This window comes from Alexandromys fortis, unplaced genomic scaffold, assembly GCF_014885135.2.
Source record: "Alexandromys fortis isolate MF-2015 unplaced genomic scaffold, M_Fortis_MF-2015_v1.1 scaffold_144, whole genome shotgun sequence".
Lineage (NCBI taxonomy): Eukaryota > Metazoa > Chordata > Mammalia > Rodentia > Cricetidae > Alexandromys > Alexandromys fortis.
Window position 1 is genome coordinate 4,181,265 of NW_026068021.1, and position 15,762 is coordinate 4,197,026.

The 15,762-nt window shown below is 51.4% G+C and overlaps 1 protein-coding gene across 1 annotated transcript in view; it reads right to left on the minus strand.

Annotated features, from left to right (window-relative positions):
* Fam20c (FAM20C golgi associated secretory pathway kinase) overlaps window positions 1–15,762 on the minus strand; it is a 52,935-nt gene that overhangs the window by 13,040 nt on the left and 24,133 nt on the right. The window contains exon 4 of the mRNA XM_050163203.1: window positions 2,174–2,266. Within this exon, the coding sequence (XP_050019160.1) occupies window positions 2,174–2,266 (93 nt within the window). The remainder of the gene's footprint in view (window positions 1–2,173; window positions 2,267–15,762) is intronic.

The following is a 15,762-nucleotide window of genomic DNA, read 5'->3' on the forward strand; positions in this document are numbered from 1 at the left end:
TGGCTTATAAGGTGGTGACCTGAGTCATGGTTTTAGAGTTATGGGTTCAGGACGCTTAAACGTCTGGGGATTTCTAGTTCCCAGGTAACGTCTGTGATCTACACCAGTCTCCCAGGACCCAGTGAGAAAGCAGATTCTGGCTCGAGGGTCTGAGACAGCGCCTGGTCTCTGTAGTCTAGCCAGCCCCATGACAGTGAGCTAAGACCTATGTCTAGCAATGGCTGTGGTGCAGTCTGGAGGGTCTCGAGGACTGAATGCAGAGTCTTATCCCTCTGCTATTGCCTGGACAGGGGTACCTCTGTACCCCCTCAGAGAAGACCCCAGGGTCAGGCCCATGAAGAGCTCCTCAGGGCACAGGCAGGGCTACCTGGAGTCTATGGTGAACCAGATTCTGCTGGGTCAGGGCTGTCCCTTAAGGGGCAGGGGACAGAACGTCCCACCTGTTGTTCCTGAAACACCAGTTCCTCCAAGGTGATCTGTTAAAACCCACAATGCCCAGAACTTCTCTCTGCCCTCATTCCTTTCCCCTTTATTCCCAATGTATCTGCCATCTGCTCCTGCTGCTCCTTGCTGGGTGCAAGGGGGTTGGGGCCCACCAGGATCATAAATGTCACAAGGGCAGGCTGGCTCTGGTTAAGGGTACGAGTGGCTGGCTCTCCTGTAGCCTCACTTTCTGGTGTCCAGGATTAGTACGTGAGGCTGGGAAGACAACGTAGCCTGAGTTCCTTATCTAGCAATCAAGTATGGTGGCACACGCTGGTAATCGCAGCACCGAGGGACAGACACAGACAGATTCTTGGGGCTCACTAGCCAGACAGCTACCAGCCTAGTCTATGTGGGGTGATCCAGGCCAGCGAATGATTCTGACCGAATGACCCGAGGTCCTCCAGTGCAAGCCTGCACACCCCTGTGTGTACCCCCACGCCCCCCACACTCTGATGGACCTGTGATGGTTTAGCATGGAGCCGTTGTGGGGATAACGATGGTGGTTGCATGGATCCCTAAGACCAGGCCTCTCTGTAAGTGACAAGCATGGGTACACAGATGAACCTGGGTCTAGATGGCTCTTGGCGGTATGAAGGGAGGGGACTCACCTGTTGTGGAATATTAGTTTAAGAAGTGTTACACCGGGCGGAGGTGGCGCATGCCTTTCATCCCAGCACTTGGGAGGCAGAGACAGGCAGATCTCTGATGGAGGTGGGTCTTGTATCTTATCTGTTGCTTTCATTGGTTAATAATAAAGAAACTGCCTCGGCCCTCATAGGACAAAAAATTAGGTAGGCGGAGTAGACAGAAGAGAATGCTGGGAAAAAGAAGCTGAGTCAAGGAGTCGCCATGATTTTCTCCGGCTCCAGACAGACTCAGGTTAAGATCCTCCCTGGTAAGCCAGCTCGTGGGCTACACAGACTATTAGAAATGGGTTATAACAATATGTAAGAGCTAGCCAATAAGAAGCTTGAACTAGCCGGGCCAGACAGTGTTTAATAGAATACAGTTTCCGTGTAATTATTTCGGGGCATAACCTAGCCATGCGGGCGGCCGGGTGCTGGGGACACAGCCCTCCCGCCGCTCCTATTTCAACAGATCTCTGGGAGTCTGAGGCCAGCCTGGTCTACAGAGATAGTTCCAGGACAGGCTCCAAAGCCACAGAGAAATCCTGTCTCAAAAAACCAAAAATAAAAAAATAAATAAAATAAAATAAAAATAACGTGTTACATTTGTTTATGCTGTGGAACATTTGTTTAATGATGCAAAGATGTGTTGCATTCTTTTATGTTGCATTTGTAAAGCTGTGTTACTCTGCCTGTCTAAAACACTTGATAAAATGCTGAATGGCCAGTAACTAGGCAGGAGAGAGAAACAGGCGGGCTGCCAGGCAGAGAGAATAAACAGAAGAGGAAAGAGCGAGGAAAGGAGAAGGAGAGGAGATGCCAGAGGTCAGCCATGGAGTTAGAAGGAAAGAAAGGAATATAGACTAGAGAAAGGTAAAAGCCCAGAGGCAAAAGGCAGACAGGATAATTTAAGAAAAGCTGGCTGGAAACAAGCCAAGCTAAGGTTGGACATTCACAAACAAGAAAGTCTTTATGTATTTATTTTGGAACTGGATGGCGGACACCCAAAGAGTAAAACAAAAACAAAACAAAAAACAACCCCCCAAAACAACAACACTCACCTGTCAAGGTGGAAAGCAGCGATCTCCGCATTGTGCCTCTCATAGTCAGAGAAATAAAAAAAGTCAGGCGGTGTTTCCTGCTCTCTCGTCTGCCTGTAGAACAGAGATAAAGGGTCTGTCACAGAGAGGAGCTCTGGATGGAGGGGACCAGCTGAGGTGTGGGTACAGATGTGTACCAGCTGTCAGAGCCTCATCATCAAGGGTTAAATAAAAGGGCCAGTGAGGTGGCTCAGTGGCTCACTGGAAAAGGTACTTGCTGCCAATGCTGAAGATCTGAATTCAACAACCAGGACCAACAAGATAGGAGGAAACCAATGCCTAAAATTTGTCCTCTGACCTCCACAGGTTCTATGGCATATATACTGCCCACCCCACTCCCCTGATAAATAATCATATGTTTCTTTAAGAAATAAATTATAGGCAGCGGGGAGAGGCTCAATGAACTAAAGCACAGGCTTTGGATTAATGAGGACCTGAGTTTGATCATCAGGCCCCACATTTAAAAAGCCAGTTCTGGGGAGGCAGACAGGGGGATACCTGGGGCTCACTGGCTAGCCAGCCTAGCTACTTGGTGAGTTACCAGCCAGTGAGGGATAAAAACGAAGTTGGGTCAGTTGTGGTGGCACATGCTTTTAACCCCAGCACCCAGGAGGCAGAGGTAGGCCGGTCTGTGTGAGTTTTAGGCCAGGCACACTGGGGAGGTTAGAATTGGATCATGAGCAAAGTGAGGTTGAACTTGGACCACACTCAGGCCTTTATCCGTGGTCAGAGTATCCAAAATGTTTGAAAGGGTGTATTGCCTGTGTGTAGCTCTCAGGTAGATGGTCTGGTGTCGCTCATAGCCACAGCCACACGAAAGCTTTCTGTAGCATCTTCAGAACCCTTGGAGCAAGTCTCTCAACCCAAGGAACTTCTGGTATAAAAGTGCCTGAGGTCTTGACTCTTGGGGTAATTCTGAGCTCTCAGAACAGGAGACCAGCTAAGATGAGCAGGGAGTTTGCTGGATGGGCAGGGGAACCCTTAGATCCCCATAGGGCCCATCCTAAGTCAGGAAGTCTAAAGGACAGTTGGTGCTGGCCAGGGACTTTCATGTACCCACCCTGGACCCAAAGGCGTATCACCGGTCAGTCAGTTTAGGTATTAGCCCCATGCCGGGTGTGCTCTGTGTGTGTATGTGTGTGTGTACATGTACATGCATGTACACACACACACACATACGTACGTCACTGACTTAGTCATCCTCTCTGGGCACCAGCACCAGTCCTCAGAGGTTGGCACTTGACCATCCCTGTCTCCTTGCCAGCCAAAGACACAAAGCCAGGTGGCTTTGAAAGGTTAGTGGCATTCCACAAGAACCAAAGGTCTTCCCGCTGATGCAATTTGACCTTAACGATGTGGAACTGTTAGCCTGTCAATGCCCAGTGTCCTGTCTGAAGTAATCCTTCCCCCACCCCCACATCCACCCCAGGCCAGACAGATGAGAACACAGCCTGAAGGCTCGCCTCCCAGGACAGATCTTTCAACAGTTATGCTATTTTCTTTTCCAGGTATACAAATGAGGACTTGGGGCTCACCCCTGTTCTGTGGGCACCATTGAACAGTCTAGTTCAACACCATTGAACTCTGGATGCTCCCACAATGGAGCCACACACACCTTCCAGTCTAGACCCTTCTTTACAGACACAGAGCAGAAGTTGCTGGGCTCTCTGAGTCCTCAGCCCCACTGTCAAGTGAGGCTACCGTCCTACACACTGGTGAGGGATGAGATTTATATACAAGGTGTGTTTAAGGCTTGCTGCAGCCCAGGAATCTGCCTGTCTCAGCCTCCCTATGCTGAGGTTACAAATGCACACTTGATGTCCTGCATTGGCATCCATATGTCCTGCATTTTACATTGGTGTAGGGAACCAAGCAAGGACCCCCCCCCCCCGCTTGCACAGCAAGCCCTTTAGTGACTGAGCTATGTCCCCAGGGCCCCTAGATGGGAGGGTGCTGACAGACTGATAAACTTGCAGCATGGATATCCACTGGACACTTGGCGTGGGTCTCAGTGGAGTTGCAGTGGGACCAGGAAGGGCTGAGTCAGGCCATGGCTGCTGAGGGTCCATGCAGGGCTGCGAGGGTTAACTTCTGACCACCCATGACAGGCACGCATATGCCGGCACGTGCATGCTGTCACCTACACACACAGGAGCTCCATGGGTATTAATACCGTGCACATGTGTGTGACGCACAGATACCCGGCAGACAGTGCAGGCTGTTGGGGGACTTGGGAAAGAAGGGGTTAAACAAGCTCTGATGCTTTCCAGGTCGGGCTGTGAAGGGGAGCCTTGAAAAGGCAGCCTGATTACCCCCACCCATCTGAAGAACCTCAAAGAAGGGGGATATCGATGGTGGGGGACAGGACACAGACACATCAGCAACTTTCCTCCTGGAGTGCATGGATGCTGTCATTAAAATACAGCCTATAGGGGGCTGAGGATGTGTCTCAGTCCGGAGTCCTGGGGTCTCTTCTAGTGCCACAGAAACCAGGCACGGTGGTGCACACGGATAACCTAGTACTTGGGAAGTAGAAGCTGGAGGGACAGAAGTTCAAGGTCATCCTGGGCTACTTGAGTTCCTGACTTGTTAAAAAAAAAAAAAAAAAAAGGAAAGCAAACCACCAAACCTGTGCGGCCACTTCTGCTGACATAAGCTCTCTTCCCTGCCACCTCCTGAGTATCCCAGGAGGACAGCCAAGACCCCCACAGCTGGCCTTTGCCTGTGCTGTGCCCTCTTTCCCTTCTGGGAAGCTTGGCTTGGCTGTCTCCTCTGTATGGCCTATCCCGAGGGGGCAGAAACAGAGTGGGGGCTCCCTCCCCAGAGCACTTGGCAGGGTGACACTGGAAGGCATTGTTAGCCAGGCCCTGGGAGAAGCACAGGGATGACGGTGTTCCCTCCTCAGGACCCTGAGTACAGCCAAAGGCTTGCCTCGGAACTGCTGTGTGAGGACAAAGAACAAGAGGGCAGCTGATATCACCCTGCGGTCACCTCCACTCACTGACCTGGGGGCGACCAGGCAGCAGACCAGCCTTCCTGTCCACACAATCACCACCACTCACTGATCTGGGGACCACCAGGCAGCAGACCAGCCTTCCTGTCCACGCAGTCACCTCCACTCACTGACTGGGGACCACCAGGCAGCGGAGCAGCCATCCTGTCCACAATCTAAGCCTCTCCCTGCTCTAGCTTCCTCCACCCCGCTTGCTCCTTTGAGGAGGTGACGTTTCTCAGGTCCAAGTGGCTTAGAGCCCTGGGGCTTCCTGGAAGGGCCTCTGGCATGACCTGATTCCTGGTTCCGCATCCCCAGGTTCAGAAACTCACCTTCTCCCCTCCCCAGAAGCTGGCTGATGTCCCGGACCCTCAGCAACCAACTTCCATATACTTCACAACCCACAGGTGTCCCTGGCTCCTGGGTACCTTCTTTCCTGGAATAACTCAAGTGTTCCTAGAAATGACAACAAGTGTGTTCCATGCGGAGGAGTGCCTCTCTTGTTCTAAATGCCTCTCGGGTGCTCTACGTCCATTCTGACCTGGGACTCCTGGCATTCTGTTCTCTCTTCAAATGCTGCCCTGTGGAACCTTGCCCCCAAGGAGGGGCAGGAACAGTGCTTGCCCCTCGGGCCTCTGTTTCCCTTTCTGTACAATAACAAAGAGTACAAGAAGAGCCCAGAATGGTCTACAGGTAGAGGTGAGATAAAGGGACGAAGGGTCCTCAGATGTCCCCCAAATGACCCAAGCCAGGCTCCTTTCCCCAGGACACCAGCCATCCCCTGGCTCTCAGTGCACTCCACTGGAAGGCCAAGTACGGGATCCATGTGGGCTGCTGGTCACCCTGGATCTCTCAGAGCTGTCTGGTGACATGACTGTGGCTATGGATGGCCTCCACACTTAGGAATCAGTGTCTCTACCAGCAGCCATTCTGCCCGTGAGTATGTGTGTGGAGGAGTCTGTTACAAACGAGGGGCCCCACACACCTCTTCTGATCTGCTGGGCCAGAGTCCTAGTGCTGGGCCCAGGAAGCTGCATTTTAGCGAGTTTCTATGATTTCGTGCAACCAAAGTCAGGGCCACTGCCAAGGGCATCCCACAGAGGGTCCGGCTCCTGTAGGCTGGCCCCCTTATCATCCATAATTAACACTGACTTGCCTGTACTCAGCTGTCCCAAGGATGCCCGTAATCTCCCAATAGCAGAGTCTACAATAAACTCCTGGTGGACAGGGTTCTATGGGATCAGGGCTGTATTCAGGGTTGGAGACATTGCCATCCCCAACTCTCTACCAGAGTCTAGGGGCCACTGGTTCACTGGCATTTTGGAGCCACCGTACCAGGCAGAAGAAGACCCAAGATTTAGATACTTCATGCAAATTACAGGAAGCGCCTGATCAGCATGCATGTGAGGGAATCAAAGTGGGCCAGGACACAGAGCCTGTCCTCTTGCCCTCTTGTTCTCCAAGAGACAACTCTGGGCTGCCACACAACAGGTTGACTCCAGCTGCTCCGACAACAGGGCCCTCAGACACAGAGACCCTGCCTTGGCTCTGCAGTGTTGTCCTGGAGGCTGGTGGCAAGCCTGTCATTCCTATTTGGAGTGGCCCATCTCTCTTATTCCAGCACTGGGGAAGCTGAGGCGGGGGCGGGGGAGGGGGATGAATCACACGTTCAAAGATTATTGTCTGTAGAGTGAGTTCAGAATCAGCCTAGGCTACTTAAGGTGACCCTGTCTTGTAACAAACAAACAAGGAAAAAACCCAATACAATCCTGTCGTCATGGTAACTTATGCCAGCTACCATGTGCTCTGCTGACCTGAAACACAGCAAACAGACCCTGGCCTGTGGGAAGCAAGGCCACGTACACTGGGATCTGCTATGATGAGATTATACTTGGGCCTAGAAGCCTCCAGACTCTACTCGATGAGGTTATACTTGGGCCTAGAAGCCTCCAGACTCTACTCCTCTCTGTTGTCCAAGGCCAGCTCTAGCCTGGAACCTCTGGAGGCTTCTGGAACCCACCACAGATGCCATGCAGGCTCTGGCCTCTTCTATATCATGCTGTTCCTGGTAACTCTTTTCCACCTTCTGAGGCTGTGACCTTCAAAGCGGTGACTGGTCTGTGCCTCAGAACAGAACTACCTCAGGTTCTGGAGGTCAGTAGGATGGTTTCCTAGGCGATGTAGGCTCAGAAGAGGCAAGAGTGGGAGGAGCTGGGCCTTTGGGAAGATGCTGACAAGGTGGATCCCTGTGGGGCTACTGTGTCGGGTCTGCACCAAGATCAAGGTGGCAACTGAGGACCTTCCTTGGGTCCTTGAAAAGTGCCCAGAGCACCACCATCTGCCTGGCACCTAGCAGAATTCCCAGTGGGCAGCCAGGCTTCAGAGCCAAAATGCTGTCAGGGACAAGGCCCAGGCCACTGAACAGTGACATGCAGAGACATCTCTGGAGCTACTACAGTGTTGCTATGAGACCTGGATGCCCCTCATGCCCCTTCAGAGGCCTGCTGCTAGCACCCCTGGCCACTCTCACCTCTGACTGGCAGACCCTGGCTGCCTTTGCTCAGCAGAGACAGAAGATCTGCCTCTGGCCAACTTCAGGCTGGTACTTTGGAAAAGTACTAGACCCACTGTTCCCCCGAGCAGAGGACACATTTGGTGAACCCAGTTGCATGAGTCCCAGGAGCACTCAGGTATGGAGGGCAGGTGCAAGGGTTGGCCTTCCCTTCCAGGAGGGGAAGATGTTATCACACACTCCGTTGGCTAGGTACCCAGAACAAGGAACTGCCTGGACCAGGGGAGGGATAGGGCTATGCGGATGTGTGTTTACTGGAACAGGAGTAAGCTGCGAACCCAGGGCCCAGGTTGGCCACCAATAGCTCCCTGTAGGTTAGGCCCAGCCAGATGGCCTCACCGTGGCTGGGCAAGCTGCCACCAGCCGGAGCAACACAGCCATCTCAGCAAGTGGGAAATATGCTCGCCCGACAGGCTTGGCATGAGCAGCTTGACTGTACTTTCTGAGGGTGGGAGTAGGGGGGGGATAAGCAAGGTTTTAAGTTCACAGGAAAAAGTGTAAATAAATTAGCAGCCAGCCATACATGGTGGTGCACCCTGTAACTCGGTACTTAGGAGGCAGAGGGAAAGAGTGGTCATAAGTTCCCGGCCTACGAAGGGAGAGTTCAGGTCAGGTGGGGCTATGGAGTAAGTAAAATCTACTTCCCCCGAAGAGCTACCTGATGTATATATGAAATAATTCTCTACTAAGACTCATCTGGGGAGGGAGTTTGTGTGTGGTCATCACAACCCACAATGCGTCCCCGGGACTGTGGATGACAGTATAGCAGAGTGTCACACCCTCCTTTTATAGAAAGAGCTGGAGTTGGGGGGCTGTGTGCTTATGAGCACGGATGTTCGCAGCTTGCGCTGAGGTCTTGTGATACTGTCCTTATTTTAACCTTCAGGGAACCTCTGAGACATGAGTGGACCATGAAACTTTCCTAGTGGACTGCAGTGGGCACTGGCAGTGTACCTGAGGGGGCTTCAAGACAAGGTCCATGGCTCATGGTCTCTGTGCCCTGGCAGCATGATCGGGTGCCACAGCCTCACAGTGGTAAGGGAGCTGGGCTGTCCTGTCCCTCCATGTCCTCCTATGGGCTGTGGACCAACAGGTCAGAGTAGGAAGGGCCTGTAAGAGACTCTTGAAGACTTGCCTTTCAGTCTATGAGGTTACTCATTCAAGTGCACACAAGGTAAACACTGTGTGGGGGTACCAGCGAGGTGTTGGAGGAGACACAGGGCATTGGGAAAGTCCCTCCCCTCAGCAACCTAGAGCCAGCCCCACCTGTAGCCAAGACCTAGACCCAAGGACTAGGTGGCCAGTGGGCACACTTCCCCTAACAAGGATCTGTTAGTCATGGCGACGGCTCCCATCTTGGCCTCCAAGATCAAAATCAGCTCCAGATGGCGACACCTGGCCTTCATCCTGAGGCATCAGCTGCAGGAAGTTGCAGAGCTGGCTTCTGAAGCCACCAGATGGGGCTGGAGAGGAGGGTCATGAGCCAGGCTCCATGGTGGTGGCTTCAAGCAGGGTACTCTGCACTAAAATCACCTTGGGCAAGGAGAGAGGGAACCCAGGAAACCCCAAGCCAAGTGCCTGAACAGGCCTTCTACCACAGGGATGCTGAAGTAGCATCACACAGCTCCAGCTGGTCCCCAAAGGCCACGAGAAACGCAGGCACCAAGGTGCCTACAACACTCCACATCCTCTTTCCCTTGTCCCCGGGGCTGAAAATACCTAAGACTCCTTTAGAACAACTTCTCTGAGCTCTAATGAAAACACAGTCAAGCGTTGAATAACGATCCTGCCATGGTGTCCACATCGGAATCTCCCAGGATCTGAGCACACAGCTCCTTCCAGGGGAGGAGGAGCTCAGCACACACTACTTGGGAACTCGGTATCATTTTCTTCGTGGTATAGCTAAGGAAATCAAGGCAGAGTTGGGAAATAACTTGCCCCAGGCTCCGCAGATGTGAAGCCAAATTTTGTAGCAGAACAGGCTGACACCCCAAGTCCTGGCACTGAGCCACAAAGTTGTACTGGTTACAGCTCAGATCTGGGCCTGGGGCTGACTGCCCACACCCTTTCTGGGGCCAACGGAGGCAGCACTGATGCCTGGCTAGCAGTCAGAGAACCAGCTGGGAACAGCCTGCTCCCGCCTGGCTACAGTGCCAGCAAGCTTCTATGAACCTCTCCAGTCACTCACAATATACGTGGCAATCAGCTTGCTGGTGAGAGCTGTGAATACCCCCAGAGAACCTTTTAGGTCTTGGGCTCTGTCTTCGGGGCACCAAGTGTGCTGCCTCACTGGGAGCAGTGTTGTCAGAAGCCCATTCCATGGATGGAACTCACAGAAGATGCCAGAAGATGGAACTCAGAGATCTGGAACTCAGTGAAGGTGCCAGAGGACACCAGCTGGGAGGCTGGAAAGCCTAAGAGAGGCTGTCTGCATAGTCACTGATCTCCATCCACCCGAGGCCTCCTGGGTGAGCCTGACCATCTAGATCAGTGGTCCTCAACCTGTGGGTTGCAACCCCTTGGGGGTCGAATGACTCTCTCACAGGGGTCATCTCAGACCATCGGAAAACACAGATACTTACATTACAATTCATAGTAGTAGAAAAACTGTAGTTATGAAGCAGCCACGAAAATAATTTTATGGTTGGGGGTCACCACAACACTAGGGTTGTATTATTAGGAAGGTTGTGGAGGGTACTCGCTGTTGACTTAAACTAAAAGGACCTTATCTTGTCTGGGTGATGGAGGATCAAGACCAGGATCAAGGCTAGGCAGGACAGCTCCCTCCAGAGGCACCAGACATCCCTTGGCTCAAGGCTTCATCACTCCATCCCTGCCTTTGTCTTCACAGGGTTTCTCTTCTGTGGTCCAGCACCTCATCTTCCCTTTCAGCTCCCGTGCACAAAAACGTGTAATTCTAAGAGGAGCGCTATAAAATCCAGGCACTCACCCCATCCCCAAACTCCTACTTAATGCACCTCTTCGAAGTCTCTACTGCAAAATAAGGATGCAGGGCTGCGGCTGGCTGGCTAGATGCATTAGAAGAGAAAGTGCTTACCTTCAGGGTACAGGGACCTGAGTTCAATTCCCACACAACCCATGTGAAAACGACTCTAGGTTAATTGGTTAGTCCCAGGTCAGTGAAGAAATTCTATTTCAAAAGAAGAGGATGGCTCCTGGGGTCTACACACACACACACACACACACACACACACACACACACACGAATAAAAAGATAAGAGGGCATTTATAGGTTCCAGGGATTAGGAGCTGATGTCTTGGGGCATTCCCTATCCCATGGCTGATGTCAAGGACACAAAACCTCAAGGAAGATAAGATTCCCCCTTTCCTCTAAGGGCACAGTGGGTCCCTGACTCACCAAATGAAGGCGTGGAGGCAGAAACCAGCCCTTCTGCCTCCAGTAATCTTCCCGTCACTCACACAGCAGAAAACAGCCCCCTTGTCATTAGGGAGATATATTAAGCTATTTAATACCAGGCTTTCTGCAAGTGAATGTTCTGGAAGGTGAGGGGGCTTCTCTCTGGCAGAAGATCAGGGTGACCTTCAGTCCTGGAGTGTTCAGAGATGCTTCATGCTAAATGTGGCCTTTCCTATTTCAGACCCTTGGGTGCCATTGCCTACTGGTCTTGTTTAAAGCCTCAGGCACTGTGTTTACACATCAGTCTTCCTCCCCGCCCGCCCCCCCCCCCGTCTGCAGACAGGAGTGGGACCCATGGGCCCTGCTCTTTCCTGGTCTTTCTACTGGCTGTGGGTGAGAGCCAGCGGCAGGGAGCCCCAGAGGACTGGGTGGGTGGGTGGTGGCAGCCATGTGTCACAGCTATTTGTACACTGGCAGAAACATGTACCCAGTGTCCCCAGAAAAGCAAAGCCCTCACAGTGAGGGGAGATGTGACTCTGTGTGCTCAACCTTTGAAATGAACCAGTTCCCTGTGTGTCTGGAGGTGGGGAGGAGGGTCTCTTTGGTAGGATAATTGCTGCTGGCTGCCTCTGGAGGATCCTTGAAGGTCATGGGAAGACTGACTATGTGCCTGCATTGCTTCTTGTCCAGATGACTTGAGTACCCTAAGGCCTTTCAATCTCCAGTGAAGGTCCACTGCCAAGAGAGGTGAGCTTTCCCGGGTGTGGTACCTTCAAGCAGGTGCTTGGCCAGCATGGTTGGCTTTATAAACACACGGAGACCATCACATGCCAGCACACGTCAACAGTTCTAATGCCGAGTGGTGCCTGTTTACGGGGCTACCACTATGGAGGAAAACAGATACAGTCGGGGACAGTAAGGCTGACAACCCAAAGAAGCTGCTCAAAAAATGGCCAGATGGTGTCTTTGCTTCTCCCGTGGGTCAACAGCCCTCAGATGACACCTATTACCCTCCCTCGCCTACAGGTTTGTACTTAGGCCAGACTCCATGCCCCACTGAATCATGACCGTCTTGAGCTCAGTCTCCTAAACAGCTTAGGGGTGTCTAAATCAGCAGTGGGACCTGAGCTTATAGTGCTCAAAATTGTCACAATGCAGGCTCCCAAGGACTCTGCAAACCGGAAGATTCCTGGGTCTCTATGGAGAATCTGTTCTCCAGAGCCCAGAGACCCAGAGGTACCATGACACCCCTGTCCTGCATCTTTGTGTTGACTGTTCTATTGTGGGGCTAGGGATTACACGCAGGGCTTCATACATGCTAGGCAGGTGCTCTACCACTAGAACACACCCCATGCCTCATTGGGGGATTCTAGGCAGGGACTCTACCACTGAGCCACACTCCAGCCCCTCACTGGGGAATTCTAGGTAGGGGCTCTACTACTGAGCCACACCCCAGCCCCTCACTGGGGGATTCTAGGCAGGGGCTCTCCATTGAACCACACCCTTAGTCTTGTTTTTACTTTAAAATTTTAAGGTCAGGTCTCACGAAGTTGCCCAGGTTGACCTTGAACTCACAATCCTCCTCTCTAAGTCCCTCAAGTAGTTCAGATGACAGGCCTGTGCCACTAGGCCTGGGTGATTTATTTCTTTGTTTGGCAACCTTCCTTGTTTTGGGGTTCACAAGGAGCACAAAGGGCAGGAGGCCTCCCTCCCACTCCTCTGTTGCCCGGTGACTCTCTTCTCCTCTGGCTCCGACAGTCTGCTTGTCCAGCCAGAGCTTCACAACAAATGGGGGAAAGGCTGGTATTCAGATAATCAGAGCCTTCAAATTCCCTGCACAGCCAGCTCTGCACAGTGGGGTGTAGGAGGTAAGAACTGCTGGCCTCTTTGATGGCTGAGAAAGAGCTAGAGCCTCAATGAAAATCAATAATGACTCAAGGGTTTGTGACCTGGAAAAATTTGAAGCCATGCAAAGATGACCGCCAAGGGGCAGACAAGGTGGGAAAAACACAGGGGAGAGTTGGAGAGATAACTCAACACGGTAAAGTGCTGCTGCACAAGTCCAAGGACCTGAGTTCAAATCCCCACCACCCAAGTAAAAAAATCAGTATGGTTACATGCACCTGTAATCCTAGCACTAGGGAGGTGAAGACAGAAGGATGCTTGGGGCTCGCTGACTGCCAGCCTAGCAGGATGGCGAGATCCAGACTCGGTGAGAGACCCCATCTCCAAAATAATGTGGACAGTGATAGAGAATTGACCTCTGGCCTTTATATCCATGAGCACTCATGCACAAATGTGTGCATACACATAAACATTCTCTCAAAACAATAGAATCAGGGTTAGGGACAGGCTTACTGGTTGGGGAAAGGTTTGCTGTGCAAGTGTAAGGACCCAAATTCAAATCCCCTGCATGCATAGAAATACGAACAGGGTATGGTGACCCACTGTGATCCCAACCTCAGGAGACTGAGGTAGAGAACCCCAGCTATAAGCTGCCATTCTTCACTAACCAACTCTTCAAACCCTGGGTTCAACTGCTTCAATATATGAGGTAGAGATCTACACCTACCTCTGGCCTCCATTCTAAGTGCATATGCGCGTGTACGGGGACCTGCACACATCTCTGTGAACATGCACACACACACACTTGCGTACCCCAAATAAACAGAATAAAAAATAAAATGGCACAGCGTAGACTTGTCTGAGGTAAGAGGTCTCTCATAATTTTGAAACTGTCAGCAACTCAGCTCGGAGGGGAGCAAAGCAGAATGAGATGGTGCTCTCCCGGCTCCTGGAACACAGACCCCTCTCCTGTGTACCTCCGTCGATTTATTTAAAGGTGATGTTAAAAAAAAAAAAGCTGGGGATTAAATATTTAGCACAGGTTGCTGCTATCATCTTGTTTCCCCTCCAAGGAGCCCTTGATGCTTAGAAAATATCAATATGGGAAACAAGCCGAGCCTAGAGCCAGGAGCTCACATCTCAGACCGTTCTCGGGCTTATGGAAGGTCTTAAATCTAGAATTTCCTTTGGGGGCTGTTAAACACAACACAGCAAAACAGAAGCCCCAAAACGAGCAGATCTAATCAGACTGCTTTGGAACGGAAACCCCCCTGACTTTCATTTTCTTTCCCTGGAACGGAACGGGGAAAATGAAGATGGTATTTCCTACCCTCCTTTTAATCTTCTGCCCCCACCTCGACACTGTAGGCTCCCTAGTGACGGCCATAGCCACAGAAAAGAGACCCATGACACTTTCTGTGTGGCAGTTAGGAACAGTCTGCAGAAAGTGACTTGCTGGGTTTTTCAAAAGTGTGTGTCGTAGGATCAAAAACCCATTGCCATTGTTGTTGGGGTCTCAGTAGTCCTTATTGTCGGCTATGTTCAGTGAGACCGGTTTTAACCCAGGCTTTTTCAGACCCAGGCCAGCTGGCCTTGGTGAGTTCGCACCTATTGGTTTTGTGGGAGCCTAGGCAGTTTGGATGCTCACCTTACTAGACCTGGATGGAGGTGGGTGGTCCTTGGACTTCCCACAGGGCAGGGAACCCTGATTGCTCTTTGGGCTGACGAGGGAGGGGGACTTGATTGGGGGAGGGGGAGGGAAAGGGGAGGCGGCGGTGGGGAAGAGACAGAAATCTTTAATTAATTAATAAAGAAATAAATAAATTAAAAAAAGTGTGTGTCGGTGGGGAAGAGACAGAAATCTTTAATTAATTAATAAAGAAATAAATAAATTAAAAAAAGTGTGTGTCGGTGGGGAAGAGACAGAAATCTTTAATTAATTAATAAAGAAATAAATAAATTAAAAAAAGTGTGTGTCGGTGGGGAAGAGACAGAAATCTTTAATTAATTAATAAAGAAATAAATAAATTAAAAAAAAGTGTGTGTCGGAGGGCAGGGAGTCTCTTTCCCTGGAGCCTCTGGAGAGAAGTCCTAGCATGAAAGGTGCCTAGGATCCTAGGAGGTCACCAAGGGCATAAGGGCCCAGCAGGTGCAGCCTGTGGCTTTGCCCTGAGCTGACTTCCCTGGGTTCTGTAATTCATTCTTGTCCCTGCCCGTTTCCTAGCATTGCTATGCAATTTGTTAATAATTCCTTTTTGTGGCATGAAGTAAATGGCCTGCCAGCTGTTGAGTGAGAACAGGAGTCAGCTAACTGCTGAGGTCAGCCTCAGGCAACACCGTTCTGACCATTTGGGAACCTTTGGGTGCTGGGGGGAGGGAGTTAGTGGGGCCTTGGAAGCTAGAGGACCATATCTCAGGCATTAAGACGGGAACATGGCTGAGGATGTGGCTCAGTCAATAGGGTACCTGCCTGTCACACACAAGGCCCTGGGTTCAATCCCTAGTATTAAAACCAAGCCAAGTCAAACCAACCAGCCAAACAAACAAACAAACAAACACAAAAGCCCAGAAGAGTGGTGGCACATACCGCCTTAAGACGTCAAGGCAGCAGATCACAGGTTCAGGGCCATCCTCAGCTACATAGTGAGTTTGAAGGCAGCCTGACATGAGACTTGTCTCAAAAAAGCAAAAGAAGAGTGACAGGAACAGCTGGAAGACCTGTGCCGACCAGACAGACTGTGAGTCCCAGCTCTGCAGACACA